Here is a 20,447-nt window from a genome sequence, read left to right as displayed (position 1 = left end):
GCATATAATTGAATATGTCCTCTCCATAGGATTCATGGTAGTGGATCCCAATATATATGTAAATGGACAACAATTATCAAATAGTTGAAACAACTTCCTACATATCCATGATAGTACTTTGGCTAAAGGTAACAATGGACTAAAATGTTAGAGTGAACATAACTCAGTTGACATGCAAGAGTTTCCGTAATCATGACGATTAAAGTTTTCTCACTTTTATTGTCCAATAAAAATTAATTGAAACAATCAATATATACATATCTTACCTTTACTATTTTTTTTTCTCCAATTGAAATAAGTATTCTTTTTTAATTAAAATAACTAAAACATCTAATAATCTTTATTTACAAATGTTGAGACTAATAGAGATGAATAGGAGACGAGAAAAAAAATATATCAAACATTCCCTCTTCTTTTATAAATATTTCAATTTCATACCAAATTTGATTGTTAGGTCTCATTTATTAACTATTTAAGTTTTCTTTAGTAATTTATTGTCAATTAATTTATATTTTATTTGCATATAATTAAGTAAAAATCAAAACTAAAAGTAATAGTTTTTGTTTGGAATTTTTTTTTTTGTAAGATTTCAAATATTTGCATAGGAAATATGAAACTCATGGGAATGGAATTACACATTTTATACTTCTAAATTTAGGTTAGCTTACCTAAAAATTTGAAAACTAACGAGATTATTTCTAACACTCTTACCTCGTCAACTTTTAAGGCACTTGAACACATATCATTTAGGTGCTACTTGGCACGTGAAATCTAACTCATATCAACATAATTGGCCTCACTTTCAAGCATAAATCCATTTCTTCTCGTTGAATCTAATATTTAAATACGTTAATAAAACAACTTAAGGGTACAAACTCTATATTAACACATTTTCGGGGTAATACACTCAATTATTATCAAGTGTATAACAATATTTTAATAAAATTGCAAATATAACATTGATAGATTTTCATTGCTTATAGACTCTTATAGTTTATCAATAATAAACCAATATTTTCGACACGATCTATTAGTGATAGACTTTGACAAATTTTGATATATTTGCAATTTGTTTAAAATGTTGCTACATATACTGAAATTTTAAATCTAATTATTATATTTACGACTATCTAACAAGTGTTTGAATTTAAGACAAAGAAATGGAAATGGAAGTATGGTCCCCTGTTTGTTGAATTGATTACATTTTTTTTTAAAAAAAGAACTAAAGTAACTAAAAAAGATTTCTTGTGATTGATATAAAAATGAAACAAAACATAGGTTGGAAATAAGACAACTATTTCATGGGGTCTACTCGTATAATAGATGTGTGGAGGGCACATCATAGATTGATACCAACATTAAGAGTTGTCCCATAATAAAATGAGTGAGTTGTCCTATAATAAAACCACACCCCCCTACTTCTCATACTTTCTTATCACTTCATTTTATAACTCTCAGATTCCATGGAAGCATCAAATAGAGGAAGTTATTATAAAAAAAATGTTGGATAGAAGGGTGAAGGTTGTAATGTGGGGGCAAAGCAAGAGAGGTAGTGACTTAACAACAACACCCACATGTTTACATTAAATTAAGATTTTGAGGCAAAAGGGACATCAGCCCATGTGAATTGTAATCCATTGGGCACCTCATATCCCTATTGTTTATCAACATTTTTCTTTTATGTTCTTACCATTTTTAAACAATGGAGGTTTGAACTAAATGATGGGACCATGGAAGGCCACAGATTCTATCCAAACTCTACATTTTATTGAAGTTTTGGAGAAGTTAATGAGTATTTGCAGGTACAAATTGAATAGAGGACCAATCAAAGTTTCAAACATTAGTATGCTATCAACACAGTTTTGGAAATAATTTAGAACATACCTACTTTATACAATATTTTCCTCCATTAAGGCAATCATGTAGGGGTGTTCATTAAAACTGACAAAGTTCAACTTAATAACAGGATCTTACATCACCAAAAATATAATTTTTACTGAAACAACATTTTGGTTTAGTTTTGAATTAGGATGTGAAAACTGAACAGAATTCAACTGTTTAAATTGGTTAAAATTAAAAAAAAAAAAAAGTGAATCAAACCGTTTATATTAGTTAAAAGTTAAAACAAAATAACAAAATAAGTCATATTTATATACATATATGTATTATAATTGAACCAGATATTTAGTTCACTTTGGTTTGGAGCAAACAAACAAGTTGGTTTGGCTTGGTATACATCCAAAATCAAACTTTTTAGTTTGGTCCGGTTTGACGGGTAGATCGAATCGGATCTTGAACACCTCTATAATTATGGTGAATTTGTGACTTCAAAGATATTTGAATTTACAAGAGCTACTCAGGTATGATTTCATCATGATATTTCCTAGTTTAATTTTCTCAAAAGTCTAACAAGAATACATTTGGCTGCCAATTCCTTCAAGATCCTATTTGATTTCCAGTAAGAATCTCCGAATGCAGAGTAATTTCAAAGAAGCAAAGCTGATTTGTGGACATGTTCATCAACGTGGGCTGTCTGTCAATTCAAGCAACAGTACTTTTATGTTCTTTGGTTCATGAATATGCTTTGAGAGCTGAGAGCTGGAGCTGCTTGCTTATTCTCCAACTCCATGAGTTTCGTCCACACTTTACTGCAAAACAGTGACAGAGTAAAGTGAAGAGTGCTCAGCTATCAAAGGCGCTCTGATTAGCATTTTCTAAAGGAATAAAAACAACTCAAATCTTGAAACAATATTCTTGGAAAAATCTTCCTTTTCTTTAAATCTACAACTCGTACAAAGATTGAGTAGGAAGGGTTGACTAGAAGCGTTACTTCATAACGAAACAATGACATCTTTTACTTCTATCTCAAACAATGTCAAAATCTTGAAGACATGATACTAAGTCTGAATCTATTGTGATTTGGAAAAGATTCATCACAAATAAAGGCCTATTATTGACGATTTCAACAGTGCTTTGAATGATTTGAAAAACCAAAACAAGATCCTAGCAAGTTCTTGTGATGATTAAGTATTGACTAAGACCAATGGTTTGTATGGCTTTTCTGTTTTCCACTTGAACTTAATGGAATAGATGTGGGTTTTGACTGATTATAACATTTTGCATCAAAGTGGAAGAAAGAAACCTCAAATAAATGGGTCTTGTGATTGCTTTACTTACCATGACTGAGAAAGTAAATTCATTCATTTTGTCTCTACTATAATATCACCAATGTCAAGATCTACAAGGGTTTCCTTCCCAAATAGTGTAAATCCCACAGTTACCTGCATGAAGGAAATCAATCAATTAGGACACAACTTTCTTCTAATTATTCTCTTTGTAGCAAACTCTTCATCTAAAAGAAAACAACATACCTTTCCACTTTTACGGTTCAGCTTCTTAAGAGAGCCTTCAAATTCTGCAAAAGTACCTGATGCCACTCGAACTGTTGACCCTGGCGACAAAGTATTAACAGCTTTTTTGGGTCTTCCTTTGTGCTTCGTAGCAGTAGTACCATTTGTATCTAAGTCAGTTTTGAGTGCGCTAGTATTTGGAGCTTCCTCTTGCTCTTTCTCTAGGAAAGCCTGGTCGTGTCTTTCTTGCTCATCCTTTGCCTCTTTGAAAATTGCTTCCATGTCAGCTTCGGATACTGGCTTTGGTTTGTTTATCTGTCGTTTACTGTATATTGCCAAAACTATATCAGAACAACAGACTGACTGAGAACACATAATTGACATAGAGAAATATACAGCTTCTATATCTAAAATTTCAGATGAAAGTTACTGTCGATCGTAGTATGAAAATCTGAATTTTGAATCTAAAATTATTCCTAGTTTTGAAATCCAGATCAAGTTATGAATCAGTTCTGTGCCATAACCTCCTAGACTCCAGAATCTATAGACTACAAGAAATACAAATTACATAATCCCAAAGGACCAATGCAGTTCTCTCATTTCCTGTCAGGAGTCTCAAGTAATTTCAAGTAGAGTGTTCCCAGAGAACAAATAGTTGCTCAACTGATTTTACAAAGAAGAAAACAAAATAAAGACTCACGTGTTTCCGACCTTGGCACCAACAAAGCCTCCAACTCCATCACACTCTCTAATGAAGTCATGAATCTCCTTGTTCATGACACACCTTATAAATACAGATCCAGGAAAAACAGCTTTTGGTGTAACGGTGTAAGTACCATTCTTTAATTTCCTCTTCTCCTTAACCGACGGGTAATATATCTGCAATCAACTGAAGAACTTGAGACGTTGATACACATTATCGTCTCTACTGTTTGTAGCAACTAAAAAAATAAATCCCATTTCTTCATTCCTTTTTAGAAAACCTTTGTTTCTTTGGCATCTTATGTAAAATTGAAAAAAAACGACCGCATTATTTAATCTTTTAGCTGTTGTTTCAAATCCTTTATTCTCCAATCTAAGTACTACATTGCAAGATAATCAAGCTAATGAAATATACATATACATTTATGTTTACAGAAACATTTAAGCATTCCCTCAAGTTCTCAAACAATGAAACTCAGTAGATTTTCATATATTGGATTCTGTTAATGAATTTCAAAACCAACACAAAAAAATCCATACAATTTGTGCCACAAACCCAAAATCCAAACAGTGGAATGAAGAAATTGCACCTTAAAATCGAGGTCAGGGTAGTTCCTAGCAAGACAACGAGCAAGGCGTTCGACAATTTCTTGGCTTCGAACACGAGCAACACGCATAACCCACCATTGAGGACCCAATTTAGCGAGGTAATCAAGATTGAGCTTCTCAGTCCAATTGGCAAATTCCTTCTTGGGCTTCCTGCAGAGCCTCTCCTCTACTTCTTCCCTCCAATTGGTGGTGGTTTTGATCTCTCTTCTCTCGTTCCTCAGCTTCCTCCGCTCCCTCACCGACAGCTGCTGAGCATCGTCAGCGGCGGCGGCGGGGGTTTCGACGGAGGCGGAGACTGATAATTGGGTACGTCTGGAAGAAGAGAGAGAGAAGGAAAGTGCAGGGAAAGAGGTAGAGCAAAGGGAAACTGAGCTCCAAACCAGAAGCCCACAGGCCATTTTGATTACGGAAACAAGTTTCCGATTATTGGGTCGGGTGTGGAGTCGCCGGTGACGATAAACGCCAATGAGAGGTCGTTATTGAAACTCCCATTTGTCGGATTGGTTGAGGAAGAAGATAATTTGGGTTGCGAGCCGATTTGTCAGCATTGAGAATCAGTGATACATTTTCTTGGGCCGGGCTGGATAGTTTGAGCCCATTTGGAAGCCACAATTTAGTAACTTTACACAACATATTTAGTCCTAAACATTAGTAGTAATTGAGTTCTTTTACTTTTAATTTTATAACCATTTTTAATAGTATTGACTTTGTATTTTAGAATGATATCAAGTCTTTAATTAGTTTATTAATTCAAAAATATTCATTAAATTTTAACACTAATTTCTATGTTACGGAATAAATCAATACAAAATTATAATGTACGAAACAAAGTTTAGAGACTAAATTGTTACAAAGTTAAAAGTAGAGAGACTTAATTAATTACTTGTGTAAAAGTAATATTTTTTTCCTTTTCAAAATAACATCAATTAGCAAGGTTTATATTATCAAAATAACATATTATCAACTTTGAGATTAGAGATTCAGTTACTCTTTTTCATATACGCATAGTCAACCTTTAGAGTATTTCACAAACAAAAAAAAGATGAGGCTACGTTTTTAATAAAAATAATAAAAAGAAAGGTAGATTTGCAAGTCTCATTTTCTTTTTCTAAAAAGAATTACAACAAATATCTAAGTTAAATAAGAGATGATGTACAACAATTTCTACCATTTCATTGATGTATACAAATATTGGAATTTGAGAAAAATTCATCTTCATAATGCAATAATAATCTTAGATCACCTAGCATGAGGAAATTAAAAGAGATCAGATTTCTAGAGAGAGAGAAACCATTTGAGAAATACAAAAGAATCAAGCCAAAAACTTCTGCAATTTCTCCACTTCCTCTGAACTTCCAATGAATATTGGTGAGCGCTGATGAATCTGCCCAATAGCATCACATCAACAAACTATATATATAGTTATACACACACACACACATTATTCGTACCATAAATAGTCACATTACCTTGGTCGGTTCGATGTCGAGTATTCTCCTCTGACCATCTATTGCCTTCCCACCCGCTTGTTCGACCAGATAGCTCATTGGCGCACACTCGTACAACAATCTAAGGTTCCCATTTTTATTGTTAACATTTGCAGGGTTTCCATATATCCCTCCAACAAGCAACATTCTATGAATTTCCCCTACCAAACAACCGATGTAGCGTCCGGAGTAAGACTTGCCTGAGGACGTCGGTTGTCGGAGATGATCGATGTACTTCTGCAACTTGTCGTCCCAAAGATCGTAGTTCCCTTCATTGAAAGAATAGATCTTACCCAAGGTTGGGATTTTGATGTTGGGATGAGTTAACACAAATTCTCCATAGGTAGGGTCCAAAGTGAAGGCAAAAACTCCTTTTCCAATAGAGATTGTGAAGACAACTGAGCTTGAATAGAGACAGTAACCAGCTGCTAACAGATTGTTTCCAGGTTGACATACATTCATGATGCATTTTTGTTCTTCTTGATTAAGCTGTAGTAATGTAGAAGATCAACAATCATATTTCTATTATTTATTCAACTAATAATTTGTTAATTCTCTATGTGCTACATAAAACAACCATCTCTTATATAAGCAATACGTTCTATGTTTGTTGATCCATCAACTTAAACTTTCGAGATAATTAGTACGTTAACAATAAGATTGAACCTGAGAAGCAGAGAGGGTTTAAAAACGGGAGATGATTGATAGAAGAGATATGGGGAAGAAGAAAAGTTACCACAGAGTCATCATCAATGTCAAAGAGACATTGCTTATCAGGTGCATAAATCCCAAAAATGGAACCAGTGGTCAATGCAGTGTCAATATTAGCAGAGCCATCAATGGGATCAAACACAACCACATAGTTTCCAGAGTATGTTTCTTCCACTGCTACTGGCACATCTTCTTCCTCTGAAGCTATGATCCCTGTTCTTCCACTCGATCTCAGGCAGCTGCAAAACAACTGAAACATTTTTCCATAACCATTTAGGCCTTATTTACTTTTTTAAAATTAAATCTAGAAACACCTTTTTCATCTCTGCTTTTCTTGTTTGATATCTACTTCTTTTTATTCATGTTTTCAAAAACCAACTCAACATTTGATAATTACAAAAACAACGTTCTCAAAAAAGTAGTTGATGAATTTGACTAAGAATGCGCATTTTCAAAACGAACATATTGTAAAATTTTGATAATTTCTTTAAATAGTTTTTGTTTCAGAATTTAAATATTTAGTCGTAAGATATGATTGAAATTGTAAGCAAACACTTTCTGTTCGTATTTATTATTAATCTCAAATTAAAATAATTTGAAATAGTTATAAATAACTAAATTTTATTATTTTAATCAATAATAAAATTTAAATTTAAATTTCATTTCGTACTCTAATTAATCACCTCATTTGAAATGACGTCGAGTTTCTTCTGATCTTCACCTTGAACATTCATGGTACCATGGGCGCCGGTGAGGTTGATAATGCTGGATCTTTGCAGCAACGAAGCAATCTGTTTGCAGGCCAGAGAGATACTGGAGAGGACGATGGTTAGTTCCGCGTCGATTTGTCCCGATTGTTCTTGCTTCAGTAGCCACGTGGTTAAGTTTTCCACATCGAATCCGGATCGGATCGGGTTCTTCGATCGGATTTCCGGTTCGGTCGTCCCCAAGCTCACAGCTCTGATCGGGAACTTGGCTGCCGAGGTGCCGGAGAAACTGTAAGGGCGGCGGATGGAGAAATTGGAAGAGGGGAAACCACCGGAGCTGGAGAAAAGAGAGGTGGAGAAGAGAGTTTGTTGAGGCGAAGATGAAATCGTACGAACCATTCTCTCTCTCTCTCTCTCTCTCTCTCTCCTTACTCCCTCTCTTCTGTTTGTGTGTTTGTGGTTGTGGCTTATCTCTTTGTGAAACAATTGTGTGATTCTGATTGGTTGAACAACACAGTTCGCGCTTCCATGGCTGCAGTACGTACGAAATATAGATGGGTTCTCAATTCTCACGATTGTAAGATGCACCCTAGATGAAGTACTTGTGTATTTTTATCTTTCAAACTAATTTTTTTTAAAGAATTATGTTTTAAAGAAACTCTTACAATTTTTTCTAACCAATTTAATTATGTTTTTTTTGTCATTAAATTTTAAAAAGTGATTAATTGTTATATAATTAAAGTTTGGGTTTAAGGTTTACATTTGGAAAAGGCGAATCTTTTAAGATTATAATACAAATATTATGTCAATTGAATGATTATCATGTTGGTTTCAATTTTGTAATTGTTAAGTTTAGTTGTTGTGAAACTGACCATTAAATATAAATAGAAAACATAAAAACAGATTTTGTTTTGATTATGTTCATGACTATAACCATATTATAGATTCAAGATGTTTCATCGTTAGCGTTAGTATAACATAATTTGCTAGTAGCATCCGAGCATGGCAAGACAATGAACAATATTCTTATTTCATGATCACTTCTATACTTCCTACATATGGCATTAATATAAAAAAAAAAAATTAGGATTTTGCTAGTGAGTACCATACTTTATCGTAAAAGTAAGATATTGAAATTAGTTATATTAAAAAGCATGTTCCTCTTTTGATTGGTAATATTATAATAATTTCCACAACCGTCGTATACAATTGATAATGACTGTATTTTCATGAACTTAATTTGTTTTTCTTTAATTTGCTGTTTTATCGAAGAAACAATGATTTAATCCCCTTCTATTCTCAAACACAAAAACTTTACAAAATATGAAATAGGCAATAGTTGATACGGAAGCAAATATAAACTACACAAAACCTCAATTTTTTTATTCAGCATTGAAGTAAGCTTTACAAGAATAGAATACAACTGATATACCTTTTTTCTTCATCCCCAACCAACCAAAATCCCATTACCTTATCTTCCCACATTTATCAGTCAAGCTAAATACTTCTCCACTTTCTCCACTTCTTCCACACTTCCAATATACAGAGGCACACGTTGATGGATCTATTCAAACAACACAAAAGCAAAAGAAAATAAAAAACTCGAATCAAACCTAGATCACAATTCCCATTTAACTCTCTGTTAAATCTCACTATTAGACCAAAAAAAACAAAAATAATACAAGCAATGGATTAGACAAACTAACCTCTGTTGGCTGTATGTCAAGAATTCTTTGATGGCCATCTGAGCCTTTGCCTCCAGCTTGTTCCACTATGAAACTCATCGGTGCACACTCGTACAAGAGCCTCAGTTTCCCATTCTTGCTCTTCTTATCTCTGGGGTAACCATAAATTCCACCATAAAGTAAGGTTCTATGGAAATCACCCACCAAACTACCAATATATCTAGCAGAATATGGCTTCCCACTCGGGCCTGGATCCTTCAAATCATCAATGTACTTTTTCAACTTGTCATCCCACAATTGATAATTCCCTTCATTAAAGGCATAAATCTTCCCAGCCTTGGGAATTTTGATGTCCTCTTGTGTTAGTACAAATTCTCCATACATTGGGTCTAATGTAAACGCAAAAACGCCTTGTCCTATGGTGAGCACGAAGATTATGGAGCTTGAGTACATGCAATAGCCGGCGGCGAGAAGGTTGCTTCCTGGTTGGCACACATTCACAACGCATCTTTGTTCTGTTGTGCCTAGCTGCTCTTCGGCAATTTATCAAACAGTTAAAGGACATGTTGTGATGGCTCATTCTTTTGGGAGGGGAAGTTGTGGGAAAGAGAATGAGGATTGGCTTACAGTGGAATCGTCGCCGATGTCGGCCAAGCACTCATCGTTTGGGCTGTAGATGCCAAAGATGGAACCGGTGGAGACGGCGGCGTCGATGTTGGAGGAGCCATCGAGGGGGTCGAAAACGACGATGTAGTTGCCGGAGTAGCTCTCTTCTACGGCCACTGGCACGTCTTCTTCCTCCGATGCTATAATCCCTGTTCGCCCGCTTGATCTCAAGCAATTGGAAAACACCTATGGCAATGTATGACTCTTGTTTTTATTAGAACTTCTAAATTCAATTTATATTACATTTCTTTTCATAATTCCTCCCCAACATCACTCTTTAATTTTTATAAACATTTCATAAATTGTTTAGAATGTTCAACCTCAACTGCGACTTAGGACTTAGAGTGTGTGATAACTTAAAACCACGCGGTGATTCAAATTTTCGTCCTTTATCACTTACTCTACCATTTCAAATCTTCTTCCTACATCACCTACTAAACCAATACAAATCTCAATTACACTTCAAACTCTAAAGAATTTCTACCTCGAAGACATTTTTGAGATGTTTATAAAAGTTAAAAGTAATATTGCAAATTTTGAAAACATTAAGACATTTTTAAAGTAAATGAAAATTTTCAAGAGTAATTTTTATAATTTACAAGTCTATGTCATGGTTGAATTTAAGAGACCATTTTATGCAAAACATTTCAAAAGATATTAAATGAAATACGTATCAATATCAATTCATCAACTAATATAATTAATATTTTTAATAAATTGGTCCTTTTTCAACTACATCAACTTAGAGGTTCCATTATGTCTTCATGTAGTTAATATTTCTCAACTAAATGATAAAAATAAGATGGTTAGTTTTTGCAAATTTAAGGTCTTATATCACAACTTTTTATAATCTAGAATTTAAAATTTCATGTCATTTTTCTTACACCTAAAGAAGTAAATCCTACTTCCTTTAGATTTTCTCCTATAGTTACTAATATATATAAAGGATAATGAGGAGTTATATAAACATATAAATTAGATGTTCGTTTACAAATATAACAAAATACAAAAGAATATATAGCAAAATTTAAAATTCTACAGAAAATTACATATTATTCAATTTTTGTAAAAGAAGTAACAATTTTATATTTCTAGTTATTGTTGTAGATAAGCAGGAACTAAACTAACGAACCTCGTTGGAGACGACATCGAGCTTTTTCTGGTCCTCTCCCTGAACATTGACGGCTCCCTGAACTCCGGTCAAGTTGGAAATACTCGCCCTCTGCACCAGCGATGCGATTTGCTTACACGCCATCGAAATGCTCGAAAGCACAATAGTCAATTCTGCGTCAATCACTCCGGCTTGTTCCTGCTTCAGCAACCAATTCGTCAACGTCTCGATCTGAAACGTGCCTTTCCTTTTCGTTTCCGCTTCTTTGGCCGCTCCAACGGCCGCGCACCGGACGGTAGAAGAAACACTGCTGCCGCTATGCCTTCTATTTCCACGGCAAGGTGGATGGACGACGGATGAGAGGGAGAGGTGGAAGGGAGAGAGGCGAGAGAGAGAACGAGAGATTACTGGAGAGGAAACATGGCAAGGCGACGGCGTCGCTGCTGCTGAAGCCATTGAAGAGGATTCTTCTTGTTTTTAGTTCTTGTTGTTGTTCGTCCTTCCTCTCTTTGTGATTGATTTAGTTACATAGTTTTTGAGTGTTGAGGGGATTTGTGAGGTTCGCAACCGTTTCGGCGATTTTGGGACCCACTTTATCTCGCTCTTTTATGTGATGATCCTTCATCTGGAGTCCAATGCAAGATTGGTCCGCTTTTGGATTTCATTTTTGTTTGGGCTTTTTTGGGCCTCCTTCAAGCCCAATTATTTCTACGTTTAACAAAATATTACCACAATTTAAAAAAAAAAAAAAAAATCGGGGTATAACTCAATTTACGTACCGATGCATTAGTAATCTCACGATTATAATTTAAATCTCTCGGCCTCCATTCTACTACATAAAAAAAATAGACCTTCACCAAGTACTTAGCTACATTTATATTAGTTGCATTTCATATAAATGTAATTTATCTATGTACACATCAAATTGTCTAATCATAATTTGTCACGTAATAAAATGTTTGTACTTTATTTTTTGAAATTTTTTAATTAATTTTTTTTTGGTAGATGAGCGTATGAGGATACAAGTAGGTATTTTGAAAAAATAGAAAGTGTATAAGACACACTAATGAAAATTTATAGATATAAGATTCAATACTATGAAACATTTTTCATACTATTTTTATTTACTTTTGGAACGGTGTGGTGTATTTAAAAGATAGTGAGGTAATTGATATTGGTGTAGGTTTCATTAATATTTTATAAAGACATAATTTTCCTTACCAATAGTCTGACGTGGAAGAAAAGAACAAGGGGATCTCATATAATTACTAGATTAGTTAATTATTTAATTGACAATTGATTTTGAAATGAATTCATATCCAATCTATTTGGAAGATGTGTTTTTCCAACGTATTTTTTAATGCATTTCTTCCGACCTCGATCCCTATTGACATTCATGAGTCGGAAGATCCTTTTTCTATGCTTTTTCGTACATCTTCCAACGAGTGTGTGTTGGAAAACGCAAGTCCTTTTTCCTGTACTGATGGGTAAGGGATAAATGTTTATGATAAAAGAATGTTCAACAATGGCAGCAGACGCCAGTGAAGAAGAAGAGCCAAACAAGTAACAAAGAATTAAAGGGATAATTATTATTGCAATAGAGATTAATTGAGATTTAGAGAAGAAAAATAAACATAATATTTAGAGATTGAGTGAGGAGAAATTATGGGGTGTAAAATAAAAAACTAGCGTTGCTTTGATTTTGCAGCTCATTGAAAAAGTCAGAAAATGGTTTTTGAATTTACATAAAAGGAAACAAATTGAGCAGCGCTGCTCTTTATATATTGACATGTCTCGCTAGTTAATTACTTGTGAACCCTAATATAATTAGACAGTTAAGTAACAATAATTTATTAAAGTCACACCACCCATTTAAACATAACTTAATTGTTTTAACTTCTAACTACTATAAATATAAAAAATAACATGAAAAAATGTGACACACTTATAGAATATAGTTTCTATCTACCTAAATTAATTAAAATTAACTTTAAAAACCAAACACAATATAATCTCTTACTAAAGTTTCCAAAACACATGTAAATAACTATTTGAAACTAAATAATCCAGTCACATATAGATGTATTTGTGACAAAAAGGAAAAACATATAGATGTATTTGAAAAGCATTATTCTCTCATTCCAACCCCAAATTCTAAAAATATCATCGGAATAAATGCTAGAAATTATATTTGATTTTATTATTATTATTTATTGTTTTTTAGCAGGAGGTGTGTATATCAAATTAAACTTAAACATGTGTGTATATTCGTAAGATGCAATACCTTAAATTTAACACACTAACTTTATACTTGGGGGTCCATCTTTTGATCTTGCAGTTGTCTTACCAAAAAAGAAAATATTTTATATAGTTTTAATAATCATAATTCGCTTTGATTGAAATAATAAAAAAGAAAATTATAAACTATAAACTTAATTTGACAATAAAACAATTATTTTATACTTGTGGGATTCATCTCCAAACGGTAAAACATCAACTATAAGAAACAATTCTTGATTCTCTTCAAATTTGGAGGAACTTTATGAACGATATTCCTAGCATTTGGGAAGATCGAACGGCGGTGGAGGCAGCCTCGTCGACGGAGTTGGTCCATTTTCGACCTCAAAACCCATGGCTAATCCCCACGGTAAGTGAACGTCCAGATGGCAGTGCATCAACCATACACCTGTAAATTTAATATACTCAATTCCTTTAAATAAGATTTGAAATAAATGTTAAAATATTATTTTAGTAAAATTTCAATCTTTATACCTTCAATAAATCAACTGTCTAATTTTATTTGTGTATTTTCGAGAAATCTTAAATTTATTTAAAATTATTTTTTTCTAAATTAAGTTTAATTATTAAAGTTAATTTTTTAAATAAAAAAACTAAAGTAAAATAATAATAACAATTTTCATGACGAAACTAAAACATATGTGAAGTAAAAACGTCATAGGCAAAATGAACGATATAGACTAAAATAAAATAGAGTGATAAAAAGGTGTTTTGAGATTTGAAAAATTATTAAGAACTCTACTTTAGTAACGAACTGAAATATGGATTATTTAAAAACATTGTCAATTTGTATCAAAACTTTCAAATTTGTTCCTCAACTAGATCAAATAATTATACATTTAAAAAGTAATAATAAATAAAACTAGGCATAGATTGCCCGATGGAGTTTTTATGATCAAAAGATAAAAGTGAATAAAGATATTAATATATGTATAAATAATGACCTGGATTGTTGGCTTGGAATCGGATGACAGCCCAGCCGCCGATGGGGACGGCGATAGTGTTCCGAATTTGTGGGTTAACAAAATTGAACATATAGGGGTCACGAATCGGGTCGTAATTCCCAAATCCTTGAGCCAAAACATGGAAGTTAAATCCATGGAGATGCAATGGATGATTCTCCTTCGCAATAAAAGCAGTGTTCTGAAGAACAATCTCCACCGTCGAATTAAACTTCAATTTCTTCACCTTCGTCCCCTTCGGAGCAAATATCAAAGAACTATCCAATCCTAAACTCGAATTCGTATAATCAAATTTCACCGCCGGCTCATCCGGAAAATCTCTACTATAAACTCCCTCCACCTTATGAAAATACGCCTCCAACATCGACAATCCGGCGTCGTTTGGTATCACAAAAGACACGTTATTCATACTTGCTGATAGTCTCTGCCCGTTCGGCCCGCCACACGTGCTTCCATTAACTGCCCCGCATGAGGCCAAGTTCAAACCAAACGTCACAAACATGTGATTATCCACGTGGCGAGGAACTGGGACCCAGTGGCGAGCCCCAACGAGACCAGTTATGTTGGTGTAGAATTTGTGTGCAGTTGGGGTGTCGTTGAAACCTGGGAGGGTTGGCATTATCGGAGTGGTGGAGTGTGATGCGCCGTCGTAGGTTACGACTGCGCGAGTGATGGTGTTTGGAAAGCCTATTTGGGGTTGTGTATGGGCGTAGGGGCTTGCTGCCATGTAGTATGAGCCGATGGGTTGGTTGGCTTTGACGAGGACGTCCGTGGTTTGGCCCGGAGCTAGGACGATGACGTCGGTGATGTAAGGGTCGGTGTAGGTGGCGTCGACGGCGACGACGGTGAATTTGTGATTGGCCAACTTGAAGAAGAGTTGGTTGTTGAGTGCAACGTTGATTACTTGAAGCAAATATGTTTGTCCACGTACCATTTTTAATTCATATGTTTCTATCAACAAAAAGTTAAGAAGATATTTCTTATAATAATATTATAGAATGAGATTTAATATAATGAACTTACGATTTTGGGAGCAAGGGTAGAGATTTCCCGGGAGTCCATTAATGGTGTAGGCATCAGAGGCATTAGGACCGCGACCAGTGGCGAGGCCTTCCTCTTCAACTTGGACAACGTTGGCATTCCACCACTCTCCCAACAATATTGGAACTTTCTTGTACGGGGTTGGGTACGGTAGTGGGAGATCAAACTTGGGTCGGATGAGAAGGGCGCCGTGGACGGTGGCACGTAGCCAAGACGAGTGAGCATGCCACCACAGAGTTCCTTCTTGTCCTTTGATTTTGAATCTATATGTGTACTTTTTGCCTGGTCGTATCGGACATTGAGTTATATTTTCTGGCCCATCTGCCCACCCGCTTAGCAACTGGAATACTCCATGCCTAACCATTTCATGAAGAATGTTAAATTATAAGTTTAATTAATTAGTCCCTCAAATAAGGATTATTCTAAACTATATTAGGTTAAAATGAAAATTATGTATAGTAGTTAAAATCAAGTGTTTTTAGATCATCACACTTTTGTTTTTAACCATTTATATTTGGATTCAATAAATTTTTTTAAGTAATGAGATAAAATTACAATTTATGCTCTGTTTGAAAAGAAAAGGAGTAGAAATATGAATGCGTTTTTGTTGGGATGGTAGGAAAAAAAAAGATTTGAAATATGAATGTTTTTTGTGCTGGATGGTAAGAAGAGAAGAAATTAAAAGAAAATTAAATTTACTAATATATATGTTGTCAAATTTTGATTTATTAATTGGAGGTTATATTAATATGACAATTGCCCATATAAGTAATTAATGGAGATATACTTAAAATGAATGTAACTATAGAGTTGAAATAGCTTCAAACTACAAATCATTTTCTTTTTCTTACATAACAAATTCAATACTGTATTAAGAGAGAAAATTACCAATGAATGGTTAAATCGTAAGGGGAGTTGTTGGTAACATGGACAATCAGAACATCCTCGTCTTGAACATGAATGGTTGGACCGGGATATTCACTGTTGACTGTTGTTATCACTTGATCACGACAAAGTCGTCGAACACTCATATCTTCCACCTATGAATGAAGAAAAATATTAATTTTCTAAAGAAATAAATGAAAATAATAAACAAGTTAATTCAATATAAAGTTTAGTCTATCCATGTCCATTTCCTTCACTTTAAAAAAATGTTCGATAAATTTCTAGATCTTCAATTTTTTGGTGGGATATGCTTTAGATTTTAAATTTATCTTGCATATATCCAATATTTTTAAAAAAATTAGACGCTCAATCAAAAACACAACAATTAAAATTTTGACTACGTGAGAGGCATTATAAAATACAAAAATAAAGATTTTTATAATATATTTGAAATACTTCAAATTTATTAGACTCAAAATAAAATTAACACAAATTTTCAAACTTCAAAATATCAAATAACAGACAGATTTTGAACATCATAGAAGGAAACTTGTAGTTTAAGTAAATATATATTGTGTTTGAAAACAATTTCATCATTCTTTTAAAGAAAAAACAATTAATGCCATTGTGGGGTTAATTATAATTATATAAAGCTATATATTTTAAAAAATAACAAAAAAACAAACCAAACTCGTTAGTATAAAATTGAACATTTTGATTTGTATTTGAAGAAAATTATATAAATGTTACTGGTTTGGATAGTTTTTTATTAGAAAAAAAGAATTAAAATTGAACCAAATGGAAGCTATATACCTTTTAAGGTAAAACTCTAATTCTAGCTAGGTATCTTTTAATATTTTGATTAGTCTATTGCATGCATGCATATATATTTGTATATTTGTTGCTTAGAAATAATTTAGAGCAGCATTATTATGATGCATAATTATTATTTAGAAAAATACAAAAGGAATGAAAGAAGAAAGATGAAAAAAAAAATAAAGACAGAAAAAGAAACAGGAATGAAGAATGTTTTACAGAGAAAGAATGTTCAACAATGGCAGCAGAAACCGTTGAAGAAGAAGAAGAAGAAGAAGAAGAAGAAGAAGAAGAAGAGGCCAGAAACAGAAGAAGAAGAAGAAGCAAATTACAAGAAGCCATTAATATAATTAAAATGAAGAACTTTAAAAATAGAATAATTGGAAGAGGGAGATGGAACAAGAACTGAACACAATTGATCTTGTATTTATAGATACTCAAAATAATAAGATGGGTGTTCTAAAAGCTATACGTAATTAATAATTAATCAATATATTCCATTTTCAGCTCATTGGAATTGAAAATGGTGGCCTTTGAATTTTCTTAGTTTTAAACTCAAATTTTCGTTATCCAACAGAAAAACCAGTTAGAGTGGATACTGAATATATATTAATAAACAACCAACAAATCCCAACGTGTAATCAAACATAAGGTCCTAACTAAGATGGTTGTATTTTTCTCACAATTTTGATAAATTAGCTCTAACGTTTAAATTGTATTCATATTTATGTTATTTGCAATTTTAATCTCAATATTTTAAGGGTGTTATATAAATTATAATAATATATAAGTTTTGGTGTCAATTATGTATTGTTTATGTTTTTCTAATTATCTTATAAATGTCTAATTGTCTTCTCATCTATTATAGTATCACTAGATCATGATAACTCAAATAAGAACTTGATCTAAAAAATAGATGGAAGAGATCAATCAAAACGAAAAGAGATGTCATCTCGATAAGGTATATTAAGGATCCCACATTTTTAGTCCTAAAACGTGTTACTTTTTTTATTATTATCAATTGGTTGTGGCATATCGATGAAACCTCTCTTTCACCAAACCAATATTATAAAAGTCAAATTTATGATTCTTCCATCCTAACTAAGTAAAGAAATATGGTAGTTTTAAATCTATTATTTTAAAAATATTTTTTTATTCCGTTTTTTATCAAATATATAATTTTAGATGATGTATTTTTACAACATGATTTTGGTTTATTAAAAACACTTATAATTAAAAACCACTATATGTGGAACTATATTCCATAATTATAACAAAGTTAACTATGGTTTTGAAGATATTTAGAAAATAACTTCAAATAACAAAATTGTTCGCAATTTTTTTATTAAATTAATTAATCATCTAGTTTCATGTATTTTTAATTAAAATGGATTGAATTCAAATTTTGTGTAATCTAAATTTTTTTTCTAATGTAAAACTTGAATATAAATTAGTTATTTAAGATTTTTGTGGTTCATAACATTAAGAATTTTTATTCCTTTTATTATTATTATTATTATTATTATTTATAATATGTTCTATGTGTTTGCAAAAAAAAAAAAGTGTAAACATAATTAGTCTAAGAGGCCGCCATTACATATAATTAACATTTATAAAAAATTGGAAGCAAAACCGTCTTAGAATTTTCTTTTTAAGTTAGGTAGAAATATTCACTAATTAGTTAAATATTTTATCTACAAAGAAGACTTGTTGATGATCATGCTTAGTATTATTATTTTAAAATATCTTTCAAAATAAATTATTAATTAATTAAGAATACCCTTCACAATATAATTTTTGTTAAAATCTTTTTATCTAAGTCATCTTTTTCTTTTGTGTTTACTTAAATCTTTTTTTCACATAAACGATTCTATTATTTATTTATTCTTAGAGTGGGAAATCTTATTTTAAAAACACACACACAAGTAGTGAACTCTTCCTTGTTCATTATTCTAAAAGATCAAGATCTCTTATATACAACAAAAAAGTATAAGTTCAAAGACAGAGACATGAAATATTACAATATATGATTCAAATTCGTCTTTAAAAAGTGGATTATGCTTTATTATTATTTTTTATTTATTTAGATCTTAATATCTTGTGTTATAAAAAATGATTTCAATTAGTTGAATAGACTAACAAACCTATCAATACTATTTAAAATGCCATTATTAAATAATATCATTGTTCACGTTGACATACTTACCAATCTTTTTAACCCATTCTTAATTTTTTTAAAAGAAAGAAGAAATATTTATTTAGTTCCTCAAGTATAAAAAAAAAAAAAAAAAAGCAACAAATTAAAATGACTCTACTATTATTACTACACATATTTTTTTTAAACAAAATACTATTGTTTAAAATGTGAAAATTTGTCTTATTTATTAATTTTATATTCTTACATATTTTAGTTTAGAAATATTCATTCACCATTGATATTTTAGAAATGTTCTCCTCAACTGGTACATTTTTAAACTTTGCTTTTACCTTTTAGATTCATAAATGTTTAAAGATGCATTTGTAATTGATTTTTTTTTTTTTTGTTAGAAATGATTTTCAAATAATCTTTTTTTTTTAAGATAAATTATATTTAATCAAATATATGTTAATCTCACACACTATTTTCAAATTAGTAGGCTCTCTTTTAGAACTAAATGTCACTTCTTCATCGATTTCAATAAATTTTTAGTTGTGTTTTCTATTTAACCTTCAAATTTCAAAGGCATATAAAAATTAAGTATTTTCCTTAATAGTTAAACTGTATAACACCAAATATTACAATTTAGACAATTTTTTTAGAAAATAGATTATAAAACATAAAAAATTCAATATAGTAGGTTTAATTTAGTTATTATATTTGAAACACTCTAGCTAATTTCCTTTTGCTTTACCAAACATTTAGTCTAAAGTTGAAATTTGTCCAACCCTAATTTGCTTCATATTACCTACATCTTTTTCTACAAAGAAAAATATGAATATTTGAAATTATTTAAAAATTACAATCTTAAATTTATAAGTCAAAAGCAAGCTCGGTTCAATTATTTATATATGTGTGTGAACAGGGATGTTAAAAAACGATAAATTTGCTAGATATTCAAAGTGAAGGAAAAAAATTTATTAAAAGAAAAAGTAAATGAAGAAAATAATGAAAAAGAAATTGAAAAAATGGTTTATATATATGGTGTCAAATTTTGTTAACTTGTCAAATTAAAATTATGGGGTTAAATGGACTTTTTGGAACCTATGGAGTCCTGTGTTTCATCAATGGATTAGGTAATTTTACTTGAAACCATAGATTTATCTTCAAATTTGACCTTAATTGCTTAGTCAAGAAGTAAATAATATTTTGTGAGTTTTTGAAAATTACAAAATTAATTAGATCAACAATATATTATAGATAATGTATAGCTTTAAGAT

At 31.8% G+C, this 20,447-nt stretch overlaps 4 protein-coding genes across 4 annotated transcripts; all 4 read right to left on the bottom strand.

Moving 5' to 3' along the window:
* Positions 1-2,233: 2,233 nt before the first annotated feature.
* Positions 2,234-5,180, bottom strand: LOC101211195 (transcription termination/antitermination protein NusG). The gene is made up of 5 exons (XM_004147848.3): positions 4,643-5,180; positions 4,051-4,229; positions 3,372-3,675; positions 3,178-3,281; positions 2,234-2,648 (listed from the first exon to the last, which is right to left on the bottom strand). Exons 1-4 carry the CDS (start codon positions 5,057-5,059, stop codon positions 3,201-3,203), a joined length of 981 nt encoding a protein of 326 aa, XP_004147896.1. The 5' UTR covers positions 5,060-5,180; the 3' UTR covers positions 2,234-2,648; positions 3,178-3,200.
* A 562-nt stretch (positions 5,181-5,742) lies between these two features.
* Positions 5,743-8,081, bottom strand: LOC101211447 (fructose-1,6-bisphosphatase 1, chloroplastic). The gene is made up of 4 exons (XM_004147849.3): positions 7,543-8,081; positions 6,885-7,109; positions 6,131-6,637; positions 5,743-6,045 (listed from the first exon to the last, which is right to left on the bottom strand). The coding sequence occupies exons 1-4, from the start codon at positions 7,963-7,965 to the stop codon at positions 5,974-5,976; spliced, it is 1,227 nt and encodes a 408-aa protein (XP_004147897.1). The 5' UTR covers positions 7,966-8,081; the 3' UTR covers positions 5,743-5,973.
* A 763-nt stretch (positions 8,082-8,844) lies between these two features.
* On the bottom strand, positions 8,845-11,556 carry LOC101211927 (fructose-1,6-bisphosphatase, chloroplastic). The gene is made up of 4 exons (XM_004147851.3): positions 11,050-11,556; positions 9,879-10,103; positions 9,273-9,779; positions 8,845-9,130 (listed from the first exon to the last, which is right to left on the bottom strand). The coding sequence occupies exons 1-4, from the start codon at positions 11,482-11,484 to the stop codon at positions 9,059-9,061; spliced, it is 1,239 nt and encodes a 412-aa protein (XP_004147899.1). The 5' UTR covers positions 11,485-11,556; the 3' UTR covers positions 8,845-9,058.
* Positions 11,557-13,430: 1,874 nt separating this feature from the next.
* On the bottom strand, positions 13,431-17,380 carry LOC101219027 (laccase-7). Its single transcript, XM_031883891.1, has 5 exons — positions 17,250-17,380; positions 16,218-16,369; positions 15,312-15,685; positions 14,271-15,239; positions 13,431-13,714 (listed from the first exon to the last, which is right to left on the bottom strand). The coding sequence occupies exons 1-5, from the start codon at positions 17,370-17,372 to the stop codon at positions 13,584-13,586; spliced, it is 1,749 nt and encodes a 582-aa protein (XP_031739751.1). The 5' UTR covers positions 17,373-17,380; the 3' UTR covers positions 13,431-13,583.
* Between the last annotated feature and the right edge of the window lie 3,067 nt (positions 17,381-20,447).

Source organism: Cucumis sativus, chromosome 4 (genome assembly GCF_000004075.3).
Source record: "Cucumis sativus cultivar 9930 chromosome 4, Cucumber_9930_V3, whole genome shotgun sequence".
Lineage (NCBI taxonomy): Eukaryota > Viridiplantae > Streptophyta > Magnoliopsida > Cucurbitales > Cucurbitaceae > Cucumis > Cucumis sativus.
This window is presented reverse-complemented; position numbering and strand designations above follow the sequence as displayed.

Bases quoted from the DNA above. Each gene is read 5' to 3' on its own strand.
- LOC101211447 (XM_004147849.3), bottom strand. From the start codon at position 7,965: ATGGTTCGTACGATTTCATCTTCGCCTCAACAAACTCTCTTCTCCACC. The intron at 7,110-7,542 runs GTGATTAATTAG...AAAATGTTTCAG, and splicing joins TCGACGTCATTTCAAATGAG to TTGTTTTGCAGCTGCCTGAG. The intron at 6,046-6,130 runs GTAATGTGACTA...GCTATTGGGCAG, and splicing joins TCGACATCGAACCGACCAAG to ATTCATCAGCGCTCACCAAT.
- LOC101211927 (XM_004147851.3), bottom strand. From the start codon at position 11,484: ATGGCTTCAGCAGCAGCGACGCCGTCGCCTTGCCATGTTTCCTCTCCA. The intron at 10,104-11,049 runs GTTCGTTAGTTT...ACATTGCCATAG, and splicing joins TCGATGTCGTCTCCAACGAG to GTGTTTTCCAATTGCTTGAG. The intron at 9,780-9,878 runs GTAAGCCAATCC...GCCGAAGAGCAG, and splicing joins ACATCGGCGACGATTCCACT to CTAGGCACAACAGAACAAAG.
- LOC101211195 (XM_004147848.3), bottom strand. From the start codon at position 5,059: ATGGCCTGTGGGCTTCTGGTTTGGAGCTCAGTTTCCCTTTGCTCTACC. The intron at 4,230-4,642 runs GTGCAATTTCTT...AGTTGATTGCAG, and splicing joins ACCCTGACCTCGATTTTAAG to ATATATTACCCGTCGGTTAA. The intron at 3,282-3,371 runs GTATGTTGTTTT...TCCTTCATGCAG, and splicing joins TGAACCGTAAAAGTGGAAAG to GTAACTGTGGGATTTACACT.
- LOC101219027 (XM_031883891.1), bottom strand. From the start codon at position 17,372: ATGGCTTCTTGTAATTTGCTTCTTCTTCTTCTTCTGTTTCTGGCCTCT. The intron at 15,686-16,217 runs GTAATTTTCTCT...TGAAATGGTTAG, and splicing joins TACGATTTAACCATTCATTG to GCATGGAGTATTCCAGTTGC. The intron at 15,240-15,311 runs GTAAGTTCATTA...TTTTGTTGATAG, and splicing joins CTACCCTTGCTCCCAAAATC to AAACATATGAATTAAAAATG.